The sequence below is a fragment of the Xylona heveae genome (genome assembly GCF_001619985.1).
Source record: "Xylona heveae TC161 unplaced genomic scaffold L228scaffold_2, whole genome shotgun sequence".
In the NCBI taxonomy this organism is placed as follows: domain Eukaryota; kingdom Fungi; phylum Ascomycota; class Xylonomycetes; order Xylonales; family Xylonaceae; genus Xylona; species Xylona heveae.
In genome coordinates this window covers 3,011,156-3,026,860 of record NW_017264194.1, presented here as the reverse complement: position 1 = coordinate 3,026,860, position 15,705 = coordinate 3,011,156, and the positions used below count along the sequence as shown (strand labels likewise).

Sequence of the window (15,705 nt, the reverse complement as noted above, 5' to 3'; positions counted from 1 at the left end):
TACAACTGGTGTTTAGGTTCGGCGTTTTTATATCTCTTCGGACGGTGTTGATCCGTTGTCGTCCCGTCTCAATCGGCTTGGTCGACATGGTCAACGGATGAGAGTGAACGTGAGGGCTTTTGTTCTCCTTTCCTTTATTTTTGGATGAAATGGGGAGGGAAAAAAAAGGTTCATTTCAAAGCTTTTGCATCATATTGCTATATTCGAATCAGGGACCTCCTGTGTATATCCCGGGGCGGCAACCAATTCTGTTTTTATTTTCTATCGGCTCGACCAATACCGTTCATGTCTGAGTTTACGTCATACGTCATTCATCAAAGGAGAATCGGAGTGGTTGATGTGCGTACCTTGTCTGTATGACTACTTTCAAGACTTTGTAAATAGATGATCAACGAACAAGGTGGCTTTTCTTTCGCCTTACTTTTATCGCACTCGTCGATTCAGTGACATGATGTACATGGTGGACATGGTATGCTGTGTACATTATGAAACCAGAGTCTTTCACTTCAAATTTATATCAATGCTTTCAAGTTTTCATAAAGAGAAAAAAAGACTCGCGCACAGAAAGTGCCCATTTCGCAGTATGATTTAAAGTACATGTCGGAAACCATTTTAATTGAAAAATTGCGATAAAAATAAGAGTGTATGAATATGCTATAGATATATCGAGAGAGGGAAGAAAAAAAAAACCTTTGACTTGTGCCGTTAAACATTACTTGTAAGTAGATCGTCCATCGTATCCTAAAATGAAACAGAACTTTGTAATCAAATAGAAGTTAAAAAAAAGGGAGAAAATTAAAAATAAAAATGAAAAAAGGGAAGGAAAAGAAAGAGAAAGGAAAGACGCAAAGACGCAAACATCCATCAAGCAAGTAAATGGAGGAAAATGGATGTACGCCATGATAAAAAGGATCCAAGTGAAGAGGAAGAAGTGGAACAAGAAGAACAAAAAAGTAAAATGAAGTCAGCAATCAGATAGAGAGGCCATCAATCATCCAAATCATCTAAAACTTCCGTCCGTCCGTCCGTCCGTCCATACATGAGCGCGTGCAATTTAAATGTCTAACAAGATAAGGTAGGTTTGGAGCGTTGCTGGGGTATAAAAGAGAAGAGAAGGGGGAGTAGAGACGAGGTTAAAACGAAAATAAAATTTAGGTTTCGAGAAGAAGGGGGAAAAAAGGGAGGGGCGCCAGTTAGTACGATTCATAAGAACAAATAGGTCCCCCCACGAAGTTTCCGAGCAAGCTGTAAAGGGTAGGGGAAATGATTACAAGGAACAAAAGGAAAAACAGTAACAAACTGTCTTTCGCCTTTTGTATTGTGTGAAGTGCACAATGAGGGAATTGCTGTCTAAAAAGAAGAAGCAGTCTAAATTCCCGAGGGCGTGGAATCCATCATTCGGCTTTCTTTTCGGATTCTCTAGGCTTGGATTCAGGGTCTTCGCCCGCCTCACTGTTGGCTTCGCTGACTTCTCCCCAGTTCGAGCTTCTTCGGCTCAATCGGCCAGTCGCAGAGGCACCGACATCTCTGGGAGCAGGTGTTGCTGGACTGGCTGAAGACACCCCTCCTCCGCCAATACCACTTATGCTACCTGATACACTATCGTTCCGACCGTGCTCAAGGATACCGCTCCGCATGCTTGCACCGTCACCTCCAACCGTACCCTGCTTGCCTCCATAGTAACTGCTGCGGTCACCAGTTAGTTGTGGTGCAACGACACCAGAGGAAGAGTAAACGCTGGCTCGTTCAGCGCTGGCAACTCCGCCAAGACTTGGTCTTGGTTGATAGATGCCGCTCGGCGTGGCGCCGCCCGGGCCGCTCGAGTCTGCCACGTTACCACTGAGGACGCTCAGGGGGAGAGACTCGCGACTGCCTCCCCAGAGCGAAGAGGGAGCCAGAGCACGCACAGAGGCATCTGTATCGAGCGAGTGGCGACGTCTACGTTTAGTTGAAGAGGCAAGCGTCAAAACTGATGCATTGTCGGTCAAGAGATTGTTGGCGGTAGCAGTAGTATAGGTGCTCGGATGGCCGCCGCCGACCTGAGGAGCAAGGTGCGCGGGGATCGCAGTCACCGGCTGCGTGGGGAACTGGTGGGTAAATTGGGTATGAGATTGATTCTGATTGCTGGGAGTGTGTTGATGATAGGAATGGTTATTCTGCTGCTGCCCCGTAGCAGTTGTGTTGGTAGATGGAGTGTTACCTCCACCTGGCAAAAGGGTCGAAGGAGCAGTAGATTGTATGGTTGTCAGAGTCGTTGTCAGGGACCGTACTGATGGCGCTGGGGACGAGAAGGTGCTTCCACCGCCACCCCCGTTCAAGCCAGTGCCTGTGGTACCGGCTTTTGAGTATGCAGCATCTGAGTTGACGGTATCTGGATTCGTGGCCAGGGTGGGTGCGGCTGATCTGTTGCTTGCCATTGGAGCTTGGGGACCATAATCGCCGGAATCATGATCGGATTTATGGCTACGCTGCTCCAGAGAAGGAACACTATCTCCCGGACGGGGCGGGTCGGGCAAGAAGGATAAATGGCCATTTCCACTCGACGCTGGGGTCTCAGGAGGCGGCGGTGGCAGCGCAGACGAAGGATAAGGGTTATTCTTGGTTGCGATCTTTTTGGATTTTGATACAGAGTCCGCGTTATGGCGTTTCGAAGACCCGTGGTTATTCGATTCCGACGAGAGTCCCTTGAGATTTGTAAGTCGTCTCATCCATGCCGAGAACGGTCTTCGACGAGATGGCCGATCTGTGATTTCAGATTTTTGATCAGCTACTGGTTCTAAAGTAGTACAAAAAATCACGAGCTCCCGCAACGCTTTGAGATGACGATGAGTTCGAAGGTGATGGTGAAACTAACCATGGTGTCCGGCAGCGACATCGGCAGCCGCCATAGTGGATCGGGGCGAAGTCGTCCAGTCGAGAAGGCAGCGATTGAGGCGGATCACTTATATGAATGCTCGCAGACAGCGGAATTCAGGCAAAGTAAAACCAGCGTAGAAGATGAATCTCCGAATTTCATAGGAGTTGTAGATGAATTCCTTGGGCAATCGCACGCTGAAGGGCAGCGTGGACGTCTCGATGGGAATTCCCAAAGGAGAAGGAGTAGCGTGGTACGACAGATAAGGTCGATCCACTTTGCGGGGCAACCCCAGATGAGAGAGCTTTTCTAAGCTATTGGCTAGCAGCTCACACAAATCGTTAGGTAGCTATGAGATCAAATATTGACCGACGAGTTGGAAGATCAATGGGATGGTAAATGTGAATGTCAACAGCTGGAACTATGGAAGACGCGCTGAGTCGTTTATCTCCGGGCAGATTGAATGGGATGGTTATGGGTGGATTGGCATGCATTCTCCCTCAATCCGGCCAAAGGGGTGTCGAAATGCGCGAATTAGGTATTCAGTACCTCTTCTTCCACTAAATCTGTGCTAGATCAGAGTATACAGTACTTGAACCGCCAAAGTCACCTTTCTTCCCCACGTTAGAAGCTTGCCCTTCGTCATATCAACAGTCATCGTGTGAATCCATCACACTCTCACGGATACCACATGAAATATTAATGAGCTTGATCCTACCTCAGTCGACACTTTGGATCCTCACTTTTTTGCCATGGATTCTTGATGCTTTTACCTCCGTATAGCATCTGCTATTCGTCACTTCCTGCTGAGTTCGATAGCTTCCAAGTCTGTCGACGGTTCGAATGAGGATACCACGGCCGTTGCTGTTGCCAATCCGCTCACGCAAAGATTGGAACCCACCTTGAAATGGCGTCAACGATAGCTTTGGATGCTGTCATTGCTGCCTTTTCTCTTATATGGTCTTTATGACGGTTAATCTCGTCGAACCAATTACAACCTCTTCGTTTATATCTGAGTCTTTAGTCTAATGTCTACTTCCTCCGGACGGATCAGGCCTCTGCCCTCTGAAGTTGCGGCTCAGATACACTCCTCTGCTACGATCAATACGCTCCAGGATGTCATACTAGGCTTACTACGCAATTCACTTGATGCTGGCGCCACAAGGGTTGAAATATTTGTGGACTTCTCTCGTGGCGGCTGTATCGTTGAAGATGACGGGTGCGGGATTCCTGCTGAGGAATTTCACGAAAAGGGCGGACTGGGAAAATTCTACTGTGCATTCTTCTCCACAAATCTTTTCGATGCTGCTGTAACTAATCGCAACAAATAGTTACATCCAAGTATGGCTGCCCTGCTCAGGTGCATGGCCAGTATGGCACCTTTCTTGCCTCCTTGTCATCCCTCGCCATTGTCACAATAACATCCTGTCGTTCTCTCCAAGAGCCGTCGAATTCTCTTGTACTTCACCGCGCCAGGCCCATTGCACGCTTGACGCCCGTCTCATCTGATGATGACATACTTTTCCGGGAGCGCGGCACGCGGGTCATAGTCCGAGACTTGTTTGGAGATATGCCTGTGCGCGTTAAGCATAGAGCCGCTCTCTTCGAGGGACAACTATCAATGGAACGGGAAATAGATTCCCTCAAATATCGTATTATCGCCTTATTGCTGGCTTGGGCTCAACCAATTGCGGTTGTTATCAGAGATCGCGATAATAAAGTTCGATTTTCTTCTCGCAGCCTTGTTTCCAAAAGGCGACAGTCGCAACTCTCAGGCATCACAACCCTATCCGAGACATATCCAGCTCTGGTTCAGTACTTGCTCTACCAAGCGTCCTACATCCCAACCCGGTCAGTTGATGACTGGGTGCCTGTTTCGGGCTCTACCTCATCCGTTTCCGTTAATGGTTTGATGTGTCTAAAACCTGCGCCCACTCGCCGTGTCCAATTTATTTCACTCGGTATCAGCCCTGTCAGAGGAGACTTGGGATACAATGTGCTCTACGAAGAAGTCAACAACCTTTTTGCCGCATCCAGTTTTGGGACATCCGCCTCTGACGCTACGGGACGTCGCCAGAAATTTGCCAGAAGATCCATCAACAAATCGCCCATGTTCTGCCTGCGAATAGACTTTGAAAACGTTGCTGACAGTAACAATGTGTTCAAACAGGAGCTCTTTCTCAACGATCAACTGTTAAAGATCGTCTTAGATCTTATTACAGCCTTGATAAACGGCTTTCTCAAGGCTCATGGCTTTCGCTCAAACTATGATATGCCCAAAGTATCTCCATCAATGCCGGTACCTTTGCCGGACTTTGATTCGACCCACGATCAAGAGACCGCTATCGAGACAAAAATTCATTCAACACAGGGTGGGAATGCGGGCTCTGAGTCTCGGGCGATTTCGAGGCCATCATCAGCGACGACAGAAATGTATTCAGGAATGGCCGGTCGGGACCAAACTATATTGACTGGTCTTTCGTTAGGCCAGTTGCACAATCTAAACGAGTTTAGTCATTTGAGTCGAATCAGAAAGGGCGAAGAAGGCAGAAGATCCCAAATCCGTACGGATATTAGCTCTATCCTAAGGGTAGAGGGTTCATCACCAGCCAGTACCAGCTCTGAAGCTCTTCCTCTGGGGCAGTCCTCGTCGGAAGCAACGCCAAGTTCCATAGATTTCTGCTCGTCGATATCTGTTCCAGACCCCGCCGTGTCTCCGGACAATCCTACATTGCCACCGCCCTCGGTTAGAGGCGAGAGTGAAGACTTATTACAGGACGAGACGTTTACATGGAAAAATCCTGGCACCGGAGAAGTGTTTCAAGTAAATTCAAGAACAGGAATGATAATATTTCCAAAACCTTGGAGCTCGAACTTATCGCTGCGTCATCGAGCATCCTCGGAACCCTTTTCTCGTCCAACTCGGTGCAGGTCCATTTCGAGTACAAAGTCCGAACAAGGAAGTCCTGCCTGTTCCGGCCATGGTTCATGGCTTCAAAGCGTTTATAGACGCTGGCAGAATCCTGTATTCCAGCCTCCTGAGCTTGACGTCCCAAAGGTCGCGCACGAGAACAATGACGGTTCACACTTGCCCGCGTATTCATCGCATATCTCAGATGCCTTCACGCCTGCCGATAATATCAAAGTCTCGAAAGCTGCACTCCAAAATGCGCACGTCATCTCTCAAGTAGACGGAAAATTCATTCTTGTCAAACTCAAAGTCAGGAAAGGAGAGTTGAATCCTACAGCCCGAGCGGCATCGGGAGTCAAAGAGGTACTTGTATGCATAGACCAGCACGCAGCCGATGAGCGATGTCGATTAGAAGCGCTTCTCGCAGACCTGTGTGCCTCGCCAGAGCCTTTGGTCAGCGTTCCTCGTTCCAATCTTGGATACAGTCCAGCCGTCAATGTCATATTACTCAAGGAACCCTTGATCTTTTCAGTCTCAGCAAATGAAGAGCCTCTCTTCCGGACAGCTGCCAAATATTTAGCCCGCTGGGGTATCCTCTACGACCTTTATTCCTCCAACAAATCGAGATCTCGTAACCCAGCTAAGCGCCAATGCTTGGTCTCCGTGACAGCATTACCCCCAATCATTGCCGAGAGATGCAGACTCGAACCGCATCTTTTACTTGACATTTTGCGTGGAGAAGTCTGGAAAAGAGCTACTGCTCGCCAATCTGAGACGCAAGCTCCTACGCAGCAGGATGCTCGCGACTCGAATGGCACATGGCCTGATGCTACAGCAATGACAACACCCCTAGAAGATGGAGATAAATCCAAGGATGATTGCAAGTGGCTGTCGCAGATTGGATCCTGTCCCCAGGGCATCCTCGACCTGGTAACGTCCCGCGCATGCAGAAGCGCAATCATGTTCAATGACAAATTATCTCACAAGCAATGCGGACTCCTTGTGTCTCGACTCGCGACATGTGCATTTCCGTTTCAATGCGCGCATGGACGACCCTCTATGATTCCCCTGGTGGGAATCACTTCACCTGCCGAGTCTGAGTGTCTGGAATCCTCTAGTGGAGATATTAATGCAGAAGGGGCGTGGAAGTCGGGCTCAGAGCTGGGTTTTGGTTTCTCTGGCCTTGTCATGTCCATGGATGATACATTGATGGAAAAACAACACGGAGTGTCACCACGAAAAAGTACGATGAGTGCGTTTCAGGACTGGATGTTGATGTAGCATTCTTTTCATCACGTTTTGAACCTCATCAAGATACAAAGATTTCATTTTCTTTTTTTTGGTTCGATAGTCTTTTCACAGTATCTTTGATAAAATCTCACTTTTTGATTTCCTCTTGAAAAATAGATGAGAATGATAGATGACAAGTGATACATTGTTGTAGAAGAGTAGATGCAAACATGATGGCGTTTCTCATCAATGGCATCACTGCGTCGGTGCGTCGGTGCGACATGGAAGAGAGAGATCAGATGTAGATTGCCATGAGAAGAAAGAGAGCAAAGAGGTAGCAAAATAGAAGGGAAAAAAAAAAAAAAAAAAACAATGAAGAATAGAAAAGAAAGGAAAAAAAGGGACAATAATATTAACGCCGCCGCTCGCCGATCTGATCCGATCCGATTGGATCCGGTAAGTGATGATCCGTTGAAATGCTTCTCAGTGAAGTCAAACCAGTACCAGCAGTGCAGTGCCCGGTGGGTATACCCTGAATTTTTGCCCATTCGAAACAAGGAACAGAAGAAAAAAATAAAGTAAGGAGTCTGGTAATCTAAAAAAAGAAAAAAGAAAAAAAGTTGTAGATCAAATAGATGGTAGAAGATGAGCAAAGATACACAAAGAGGTAAAATGTGAAGAGGGGTTAGATTGAATTGATAGATGGTGAGCCGATAGATGGTGAGAAGATTTTCGAGCATGGTGGCTAATGAATGAACGGGAGAAGAATGACCAGATATTCAGTTAAACGGCGAATTTGTCCTTGAAGCCAAGACCTCGCCAGAATGGAGCAGTTTCCTTGTGGCCGGTCAGCGCAGCTAGTGGGGCCGGAGGCGGGTTATTCTTTTGGGTGTTGGGGAGGTCGCGAGGTTCGAGGAGTAGAGATCGACGATAGTAGCTCTGGACGTTTGCTCCGTCAGAGGCGCGGACTCGCTGAATCTCGCCTTCGATCCAGTCCTGCAGTTCCGGAACAGGCATGAGGTTGTACGGCGCCTGGAACCGCTGGAGATCGCCAATGATGCGGGCTGTGCGGAGGTGCTTGTCGAAATTGATGACGGTGGCGCCCTCTGATCCGGAATCACCGGGGAGTTGGCGGGTGGTTTGGTTGCCAACGTCGTTGAAGGTCAGATCCGTCAAGTATGTGCCGACAAAGGGGATGCATGGTGGGATGTGGTTGCTCAGTCTCTGCCGGAGGACGGCGTAGTTTTTGGAAACGTCGACTACCTTTTTCAACTCGTCCAGAGCGGCCTTTTTCTTCTGAGAGACCAGTTCCCAGGTACGTTTGAGGCGGAGGATAGTGGACGAGTTGAGAGAACAGATGATTGCCATCAAGGAATCGTAGTTCTGGAGGTTGAGGCACTCTTTTGCAATCTTGATCCATTGCTTGACGACAGCAGCTCGCTTCTTGGGTTCGCCCAATTGGAGAATGGTGTCGGCGACAAGGTTGGCTAAATCAGTTGAGAGGGTCGACATTGCTCGGACATTGACCGCCATTGACCCACGGCGCTTTGTCCATTCGGTTCCAAGAAGCTCGGCTGGCTGAATGGCGCAGAAGACTTTGGATTCCTTGAGCGTAAGCTGTCGAGCAACCTCCAGGCAATCAAAGTCAATAATGCTTGCAGTTCCGGTACCGGCTTTCCAGTTTCGAAGGACCGACAATTGACTCTTTGATACCGCAGGGGGTGGCGCCGGCACGGTTTCACTTGAAGAAGATGGGCGGCTCGACTGTGTAGACTTTTCGGCCGTAAACTCCATACTTCCATTCAAGGCAGCATCTGATTCCATGGAGACTTTATTCGCCAGCTCACCAAGTCGCTTTCCCGCCGAAGGAATACTAGTTTCCAACTTTTCGGATGCAAAACGCAAGATCAAATCGAGGGCTTCGCTATCGCAATCATGGCGCCATTGGTTTTCAAGCCAGTATTTAAATACTTGATAGATTCGAAACCGCACGGGTTCTGCAGCTTGAGGACTTTCAGAAATGTAGTCATATCTGTCAATCAAGGCTTTGGCAAACAGAGTAGGTGTGGTGAAAAGACGGAAGGTAAGGACAAACGTAGAGATAAAGGTAAAGTCAGGTGTGGACTCGTGGGTCGTTAATCTTTCAATGAGTGCAGGCAACGAGCCCCCTGTAACATGGCCATCCTTGCTATAAGTGAGCTCGTGCGCATATGTCTTCTCCAAGACTTTGGCCTCGGCGTCTTCACATTCCTCGGCCAAGGTGGTTTGGCTATCGGACAGGTCGCTAGTGAAGCTTGTGCAAGGAATGATTACGTGCTGTTCTGATCCGCGTTCAGGTGTTGTGACTCTAGTGCTAGTCTGTGATAGCGCTGTATCTCCTTCAGTCTTGCTCTCGCTTTCCTTTGCACAGATGCTTTGGTCAGAGATACTTGCATCGGCACAAGTTTCTAATTTCGATTTCTCTGTGGATTCGCCTCCATTGACTTTGGACCCTGCACAATTTCCATGCACAAGTGTTGACGGATGTGGCCTATCAAAAGAAGGAAGAGGGAATGACTCAACCAGAGAACTCGCAGATGCTTCAGTCACGGTAGCACCTGGAGATCGATCATTGGCAACAGGTTTCCGGATAAGTGCTTTCTCTTGTCGGGCAAAATAATAATCCCTGACAGGATCTGGATGTCGAGGAGTTGGAGTCGCATCTGCATCCCGCACTGCATCCAACAAGTCTCTGTTGGCTTGCACAGGTGTTGTCTGACCAAACACCTGCACTGATCCGATTGGAGAGTCAGACTTTTCAGAACCAGATAGAGATACATCAAGTGTAGAGTTCGACTCAAACTCAAAGTCTCCAATTCTCTCAATAACGAACCGCGCCTTTCCCACACAATCGCCTGCACTCTTGACGCACATGGTCGCCGCCGTAACCAGCTGTTCGCCATCGCCAACTATCAAAACACCCTCGTGGGAATCGGGATCTGTAGGCCGAAAAATATGCTTTGCTGCTTCAATCAGATCATACATTCGCGCAAACATGGTGTCTCTAGCGAGTTTCAAGGCAACCGAGCGCCGCAGATCACGGTCCCATACAGCGTCCACCACCGTCAACAGTGTCTGGCACGAATCCGCAGCTTGAATGGTGGTCGAGAGAAGTTCAGAAGGAGATCGAGACTGAAGGTGTAGTCCAATGAACCAACCCAAGTATCCGAGAAATGCGTCATGAGCGGAACTGAGCCGAGTGCAGGCAAGGTCGCGATTTGAACCACCAGAGTCTTTGTGTCGGTATGACAGACGATGCGAGACTGCCGGCCGTTTGCTTGAAGACTTTCCAGGATGAGAGGACTGGGGAAATAGTCTGGGCGCTGCTTTGGGGGTCTGAGCGCTGGAGCCCTTGCTTCGCTTTATTTTGGGCCGACTATCTGGCACAAGCCTAGCCGACGAGTTGCAGCGAGAGATGTCGCTACCCATGGCAGCTCTCACATAGCTGTGGGAACTAACAAGCTGAGGTCCGCTGGCAATGCCGTACTCGATTTGATCTTGCGGCGGCGTCGGTGGGTTGTCATTTTCCCAATTCACAAGCTCCTCATAAACTCCATCCTCCATGCCGGTCTCTTCGTACCACATATCGAGAAACTTAATGGACCGTGTCACAACTTTGAAAGCTTTCAAGACCATTTCGTCCAGTGTAGCGCCAACATTCTCGGCGGGCGCGGCATCTGTGATAGACTCCTCGACTTTCTTCGCGCATTTTACGAGAGAAGATAAGTGCGCTAAGAGCGCCTTTCGATTTCGGCGGAGACATTCATGCTGAACTACCAAGGGCGAATCTCTGTTGAGGCAACTCGTCGTTTCCTAAATAATAGGTAAGCTCGTCGTTAAAAGTCGAAGGGAGAGTGAGGTGGCGTACCAGTAAGTACCGGACCCCCGCAATGATCCCTCGCATGGACGTATGATCACTGAAATTCCGCAGACTCGCAACATGACCATCGCGAATAAAGTCCCAGAAGCGCATTAACGCATGCAACAGATTCCGGATGGGTTCATGTTCGTATGTCTCGCAGTAGTTGGTGGGTAGCCAACCTCGGGCTCCAGAAGTCAATAACGTGCCATCGGCCCAACCATTTACATGAACAGAGTGTACTAAAATAACGTCTCCAATATTCAATGGTAAGGTAATGGTCGAAGATTCGGCGGGCGATGTTGGATAATAGGAGTGGAAAGCTCGAAGATAGTTAGGAAACCGTCCTTCGGATGTCGTAGAGTCTTGGGAAGTCTGCGGTGTTAGAGGCGGTGTCATTTGTTGGTGAGTTTGAGGAAGAGCTGCTTGTGGGTTCACTCGAAGGGCTGTCTTTGCTCGATCGAAATGCTCGCCGGCCTTTCTCATTCCCCTTTGCCCTTGCCAATCGGCGCTTCTTTTCATGCGTATCGTTTGTTGATTCATCTTGTGTAAAGGTAGATGTGATGGTTCGGATACCTCGAGGTCGGTCAGCTGCGACAAGCAAGATCTCCACTGTATGTGCCCTCAGGAGGATCAGGCTATTCGTTTCTAATCGTCTTTAATGGATTGCCAATTCAAAAGTTCGTCGCTTGCCCTTGAATCTAAAGGTCTCGAATGGATTGAGTGTCGAAATCAACGCGTATGCTCTTGAGCTGGCAGGCTGAAGCTCACTTCCTACTGGATCGTCACGGGAATTGAACCCTCCTCTTCAAGATCGTAATCACCATATAAGGTCGCTGAAGCTGGCGTTGGTAAAAGATTCGTGAATTGGCGCACGTCGACTGTCCAAATGTCGATATCTGAAGAGAGTAGATTCAGGGTTAGTGCCACTTTGCAGGCCAGTGTATTGTTGTTTGTTGGAAGGGCGGAGAATGAAGCGCGTCAAGGGTGAGCGCCGCATGGAATGTCACCACCCACGCAATGATTGGAGCCGAGGGACATACCTACCAGGATATAAATACTCTTATTGCGCCCTGTTCCCAGCAAAGTGCAAGAAAGATTGGTTTAAAGGGTCTGCCACTCGATACTTCGTCCTCACAGTATCCTCTGCTGTTATGACCTCTCGCAGCAAACTCGCCAGGAGCTTGTAAAGGTCGGCCCAGGAATTATCTTTTCAGGACGTTGTGGCTTTCGAAGGAGGGTTGCAGAATGAACGGGCCCTTCCAGCTCTCAAATAACGAGATTCGTAAAAGGATTAAGCCCTACCAGCTGCTTAAAGCCGTTGTGCGGGGTAAAATCTGGGACGAAAAGTCTCACGTTGCCGGTCACGACGTTGAGCTATCGTCTTATCACTGTAGCTCCGCAACAAGACAATGGCCACTCTGGTCGTATCAATTCTCCGAGTGACGTGTCTTTCCACGATTCTTGTGATCCGAAAGGGTTGCTCCTCTCAGGCTAGGTTTTTGGATGTAAGGGCAATGAGGCTCAGACCAGATCGTTCAAGGTAGGTAGGTAATGGCTCTGTAGTTGTGGCGAACCGAGATGCTCACGCAAGGGCGTTTTCTCGTCACTTTGCTTACATGCAAAGACAACCGGTGCGGCGCCGCTCAGTGCAAGGTCGCGAGGGAGAGTCCCTGTGATCCAATGCGGTGCATGATGGAAGGAAAGCCGACAGACAAATACATGTTGGATGCGAGGTCAACACCTTGTCAAATAACGGTGCAGCGGGAAACAGTCGAGGTGCAGGAGATCGGGCACAACAGCAGATAATACAACGGCACGATGTCGACCCAGAGCCGTTCTGGGACCCTGGATGCAGCTTCATTTTAGGGCGCAGAACGTTTGTGGGCTAACGGCGTGGACGGCACAGGCGATGCAAATACGGGAAGATCATGTCTCCATCGAAGATGACCGGGGGGGGGTGGGTGGAGAGTTTGTGATAATAGGGTGTGGTGTTGGAGGAGCCAAAGGGATGGGGGTTGGGCTGTGGTTAGAGTGGAAGCATGGGATCATCAGCATCAGCATCATCGTCGTCGTCGTCGTCGTCCTTCTTTCTTTCTTTACACCAACTGTCGCTGGTGACCCGGCTTCAGGGGACGTTTAGTTAGCGTCGTTACTAAAGAAGGGACTTGAGACTCTTTAGGTAAAAGTACCACAGTAGAGGGTACCGACGGCGTACCTCTCCACTAAACTTACCGGCAATCATGCTTTTCCCCCCTCCCCAAGGCAGACGTCTCCTGAAAAGGTTCCCTGGGGCTGCCCTAGTTTCCTGCATCGATAACCGTCGCGTCTAGAGCCTTTTAGTGATTATTGCTCGTGCACAAAGCTAGGCAGCCTCCCTGGACACCCGCCTCTGCTCAGGGAGAAAAAGGAGATGAAAGAAAAAAAAGGGACTTGGAGAGAGCATTGGAACCAACTCCGTCTTTCGGTCCCATCCAGCAAGTGTTCCTCTGCGGAGCGTTTAGATCTCCGACGAACGGACAAGTGTCGCTCTTCAAGCATGAAGCTAGGAGTTGAAAATTACAATTGGAGCAATCACTCCACTTCTCTCTTGCCTCTCTATGGGAGCCTCAGGCTATTGTAGTTTCACACCCGGTCCCCGGAAGCTGGGCCATTAATCTTCCTCCAGTCCAGACCTGGCGTTCAAACGGATTGCTCGAGTCTTCAACGGGAAAGTTAGTCGCTTGGCGGCTCTTGGTGGCGTTAACATGGCTCGAAGCCCATCCTGCCGTCGCCGACACCCGATAGAGTACCAGTAATGAGCCGAAAAACCACCGCATGTTTCGGTCCGTATAATGGTCAAGGCGTTGATGTCGATTAGGAAAGCTCATGCGTTCGGAGACCCAGATCGCCACGGAGCATGGGGACTCCTTGGAAGCCATGAATCAAATTGGACGATCGAGGTCGATCAGTAATTTACCAGAATCACGATCCTGGTTGAACAAAGAAAACTTCAGTTGGCCCATTCCATCATCCCAACAACCAGATACCTTTCTGTTTCGCACCTTCCGCTTCTAATTACTGTGCCTCCCCCTCTCGTTCTTTGCCTCAGCAACGTAAATTTTGGATTCGAGACCTGGACTGGGTGTGATGTTCACATCGTCTCAACCTAGAAGGTACTCTGTAATATTGTCAAATGTTGAGACCCAAACCCATAACCCTGGTTTGACCTGTCAAAAACATGGGCTCAAGAATACTCTGAGGTTGTGCTGTAAGGTACTGTAATAGATCCCGTGCCGTCATTGCATTGATCCCTGCCAGCCCGCGCCATTGAGATTGGTTTCTGCTTCTTTCGTCGAAACCAGAAATTTGTGCATTTCCCAGCCATTTTTGACTCGCTTATATGCCCTCAATATTAAAGAAACGGCTCCCAACCGCTCGTCACGTTATTCAATTCAATGCCTCGGAATTATTTCCCTCGAGGGACCGGGTCAAAGCAAACACCAGCCTGGCAGATATCGCCACATATTTCACTCTTCCGATCGTGCAAAAAGCATGTCTGGGGTAGAAGTCAACCCTGCCTGACGGTCATTTCAGTCAGTTCTTGCGAGCAAGAAGAATTTCCTCTGAAGCTAGACACCAGATAAAGCTGTATAGCGGTACCGCATAAAACAACCTTGGTAATAAGAGCGGACCCTGGGGCGTCCACACCGTCGTTAGTGGAGTGATGGTCTGGAGTCGGCTGTGATAGCATGGCCGATTCTGCATGAAGCGAAATCGGACAAGAACCACCTTTCCATTGAGAGGTCAACACGCTCCGCTTATTGTTATTATAATCTGTGGATGCCCCAGATATAGGCAGGGAAGAGTGCAGTATTTGCTTCCGGTGGTTCGTCATGCAGAGCAAACTAATGAGCATTGCGACCCAGGCCGAAATTGCTGCTCAAGCACCATCCTGGTCTCTATCCAGCTGGCATTGTCCGACTCCTAAATTTGGGCATCGAGCACAGAGCTCCTCCCTGCAATGCCAAATGACGGCAAGCCATCATCTGCTGTGTTGAAAAAAAAAAAAATATTTATTCTGCCAGGAATTTTTCCCATCAAAATTCTTTTGGCTCAGAGATGTATCAGGCCACGCTTTAAGGACTTGCGGGAAAGGCATACTCTTTCTCGGCGAATAGTATCCTGACCTATCCGTCCGCTATCAGTGTCGATGTGATTCACGCGCAGCAGTTCCAGGTCACTGGATCAGGTTCGGTGACGATCGTCCTGATCGGGTAATTGAAGCCGGGCAGTAGAAAAAGGTCTCCGTGTAAAAACAAAGGGCGATATATGAACCGCTCTCTAGCGTTAATACCCAATGAAATGTACCGTCGTAATTATTGATCATGAGGGGGAGCCCTTTCGCCATACTGCCTTTCTCCACAAAGCCCACCTATGCCATAAGTTTAGTTTAACTCGTTGATCAAAGGTGCCTATCATACCCATACTCGGGGCCGACGTGGGTTTCCCAATACAAAGACCACGTCTCGTACTATCATAAAGCGGGATCCGGCATGCAGCATCATACGCATTGCATTGCATTGCATTGCAGATCTGAATGAGAGCCCGGCGCTTCCCATCTGCACGAGCTTGAATCTTCAGTCCAAGAAGAGACCCAGAGATGTGGACGCACCTAATTGGCCTTAAAGCTATACTACTTGCCAGATCTGCCCCAAATCCTATAAGCTATAAAGTCCAGCTGCGGCCGATTGATTTGACAATTGGGACATAAATGCATCGCCTGCACGTGCTTTTGCAAGGCAACGTGGGAGGATACCATCGAATTGTATT

At 49.0% G+C, this 15,705-nt stretch overlaps 6 protein-coding genes across 6 annotated transcripts; 2 read left to right on the top strand and 4 right to left on the bottom strand.

Moving 5' to 3' along the window:
* Window positions 1-1,053: 1,053 nt before the first annotated feature.
* L228DRAFT_84382 (hypothetical protein) lies at window positions 1,054-3,067 on the bottom strand. The gene is made up of 2 exons (XM_018336908.1): window positions 2,855-3,067; window positions 1,054-2,743 (listed from the first exon to the last, which is right to left on the bottom strand). Exons 1-2 carry the CDS (start codon window positions 2,886-2,888, stop codon window positions 1,395-1,397), a joined length of 1,383 nt encoding a protein of 460 aa, XP_018191374.1. The 5' UTR covers window positions 2,889-3,067; the 3' UTR covers window positions 1,054-1,394.
* Window positions 3,068-3,545: 478 nt separating this feature from the next.
* Window positions 3,546-7,128, top strand: L228DRAFT_259186 (hypothetical protein). Its single transcript, XM_018334143.1, has 2 exons — window positions 3,546-4,129; window positions 4,186-7,128. The coding sequence occupies exons 1-2, from the start codon at window positions 3,883-3,885 to the stop codon at window positions 7,044-7,046; spliced, it is 3,108 nt and encodes a 1,035-aa protein (XP_018191373.1). The 5' UTR covers window positions 3,546-3,882; the 3' UTR covers window positions 7,047-7,128.
* A 650-nt stretch (window positions 7,129-7,778) lies between these two features.
* L228DRAFT_236870 (ras GEF) lies at window positions 7,779-11,436 on the bottom strand (the record flags this gene model as incomplete). Its single annotated transcript, XM_018330873.1, has 2 exons — window positions 7,779-10,847; window positions 10,903-11,436. 2 exons carry the CDS (start codon window positions 11,434-11,436, stop codon window positions 7,779-7,781), a joined length of 3,603 nt encoding a protein of 1,200 aa, XP_018191372.1.
* Window positions 11,437-12,596: 1,160 nt separating this feature from the next.
* L228DRAFT_84248 (hypothetical protein) lies at window positions 12,597-13,088 on the top strand. The gene has a single exon (XM_018336906.1). The coding sequence runs from the start codon at window positions 12,746-12,748 to the stop codon at window positions 13,034-13,036; it is 291 nt and encodes a 96-aa protein (XP_018191371.1). The 5' UTR covers window positions 12,597-12,745; the 3' UTR covers window positions 13,037-13,088.
* A 1,163-nt stretch (window positions 13,089-14,251) lies between these two features.
* On the bottom strand, window positions 14,252-14,766 carry L228DRAFT_244740 (hypothetical protein). The gene has a single exon (XM_018332000.1). The coding sequence runs from the start codon at window positions 14,624-14,626 to the stop codon at window positions 14,444-14,446; it is 183 nt and encodes a 60-aa protein (XP_018191370.1). The 5' UTR covers window positions 14,627-14,766; the 3' UTR covers window positions 14,252-14,443.
* Window positions 14,767-14,951: 185 nt separating this feature from the next.
* Window positions 14,952-15,659, bottom strand: L228DRAFT_84319 (hypothetical protein). The gene is made up of 2 exons (XM_018336907.1): window positions 15,357-15,659; window positions 14,952-15,307 (listed from the first exon to the last, which is right to left on the bottom strand). The coding sequence occupies exons 1-2, from the start codon at window positions 15,492-15,494 to the stop codon at window positions 15,113-15,115; spliced, it is 333 nt and encodes a 110-aa protein (XP_018191369.1). The 5' UTR covers window positions 15,495-15,659; the 3' UTR covers window positions 14,952-15,112.
* Between the last annotated feature and the right edge of the window lie 46 nt (window positions 15,660-15,705).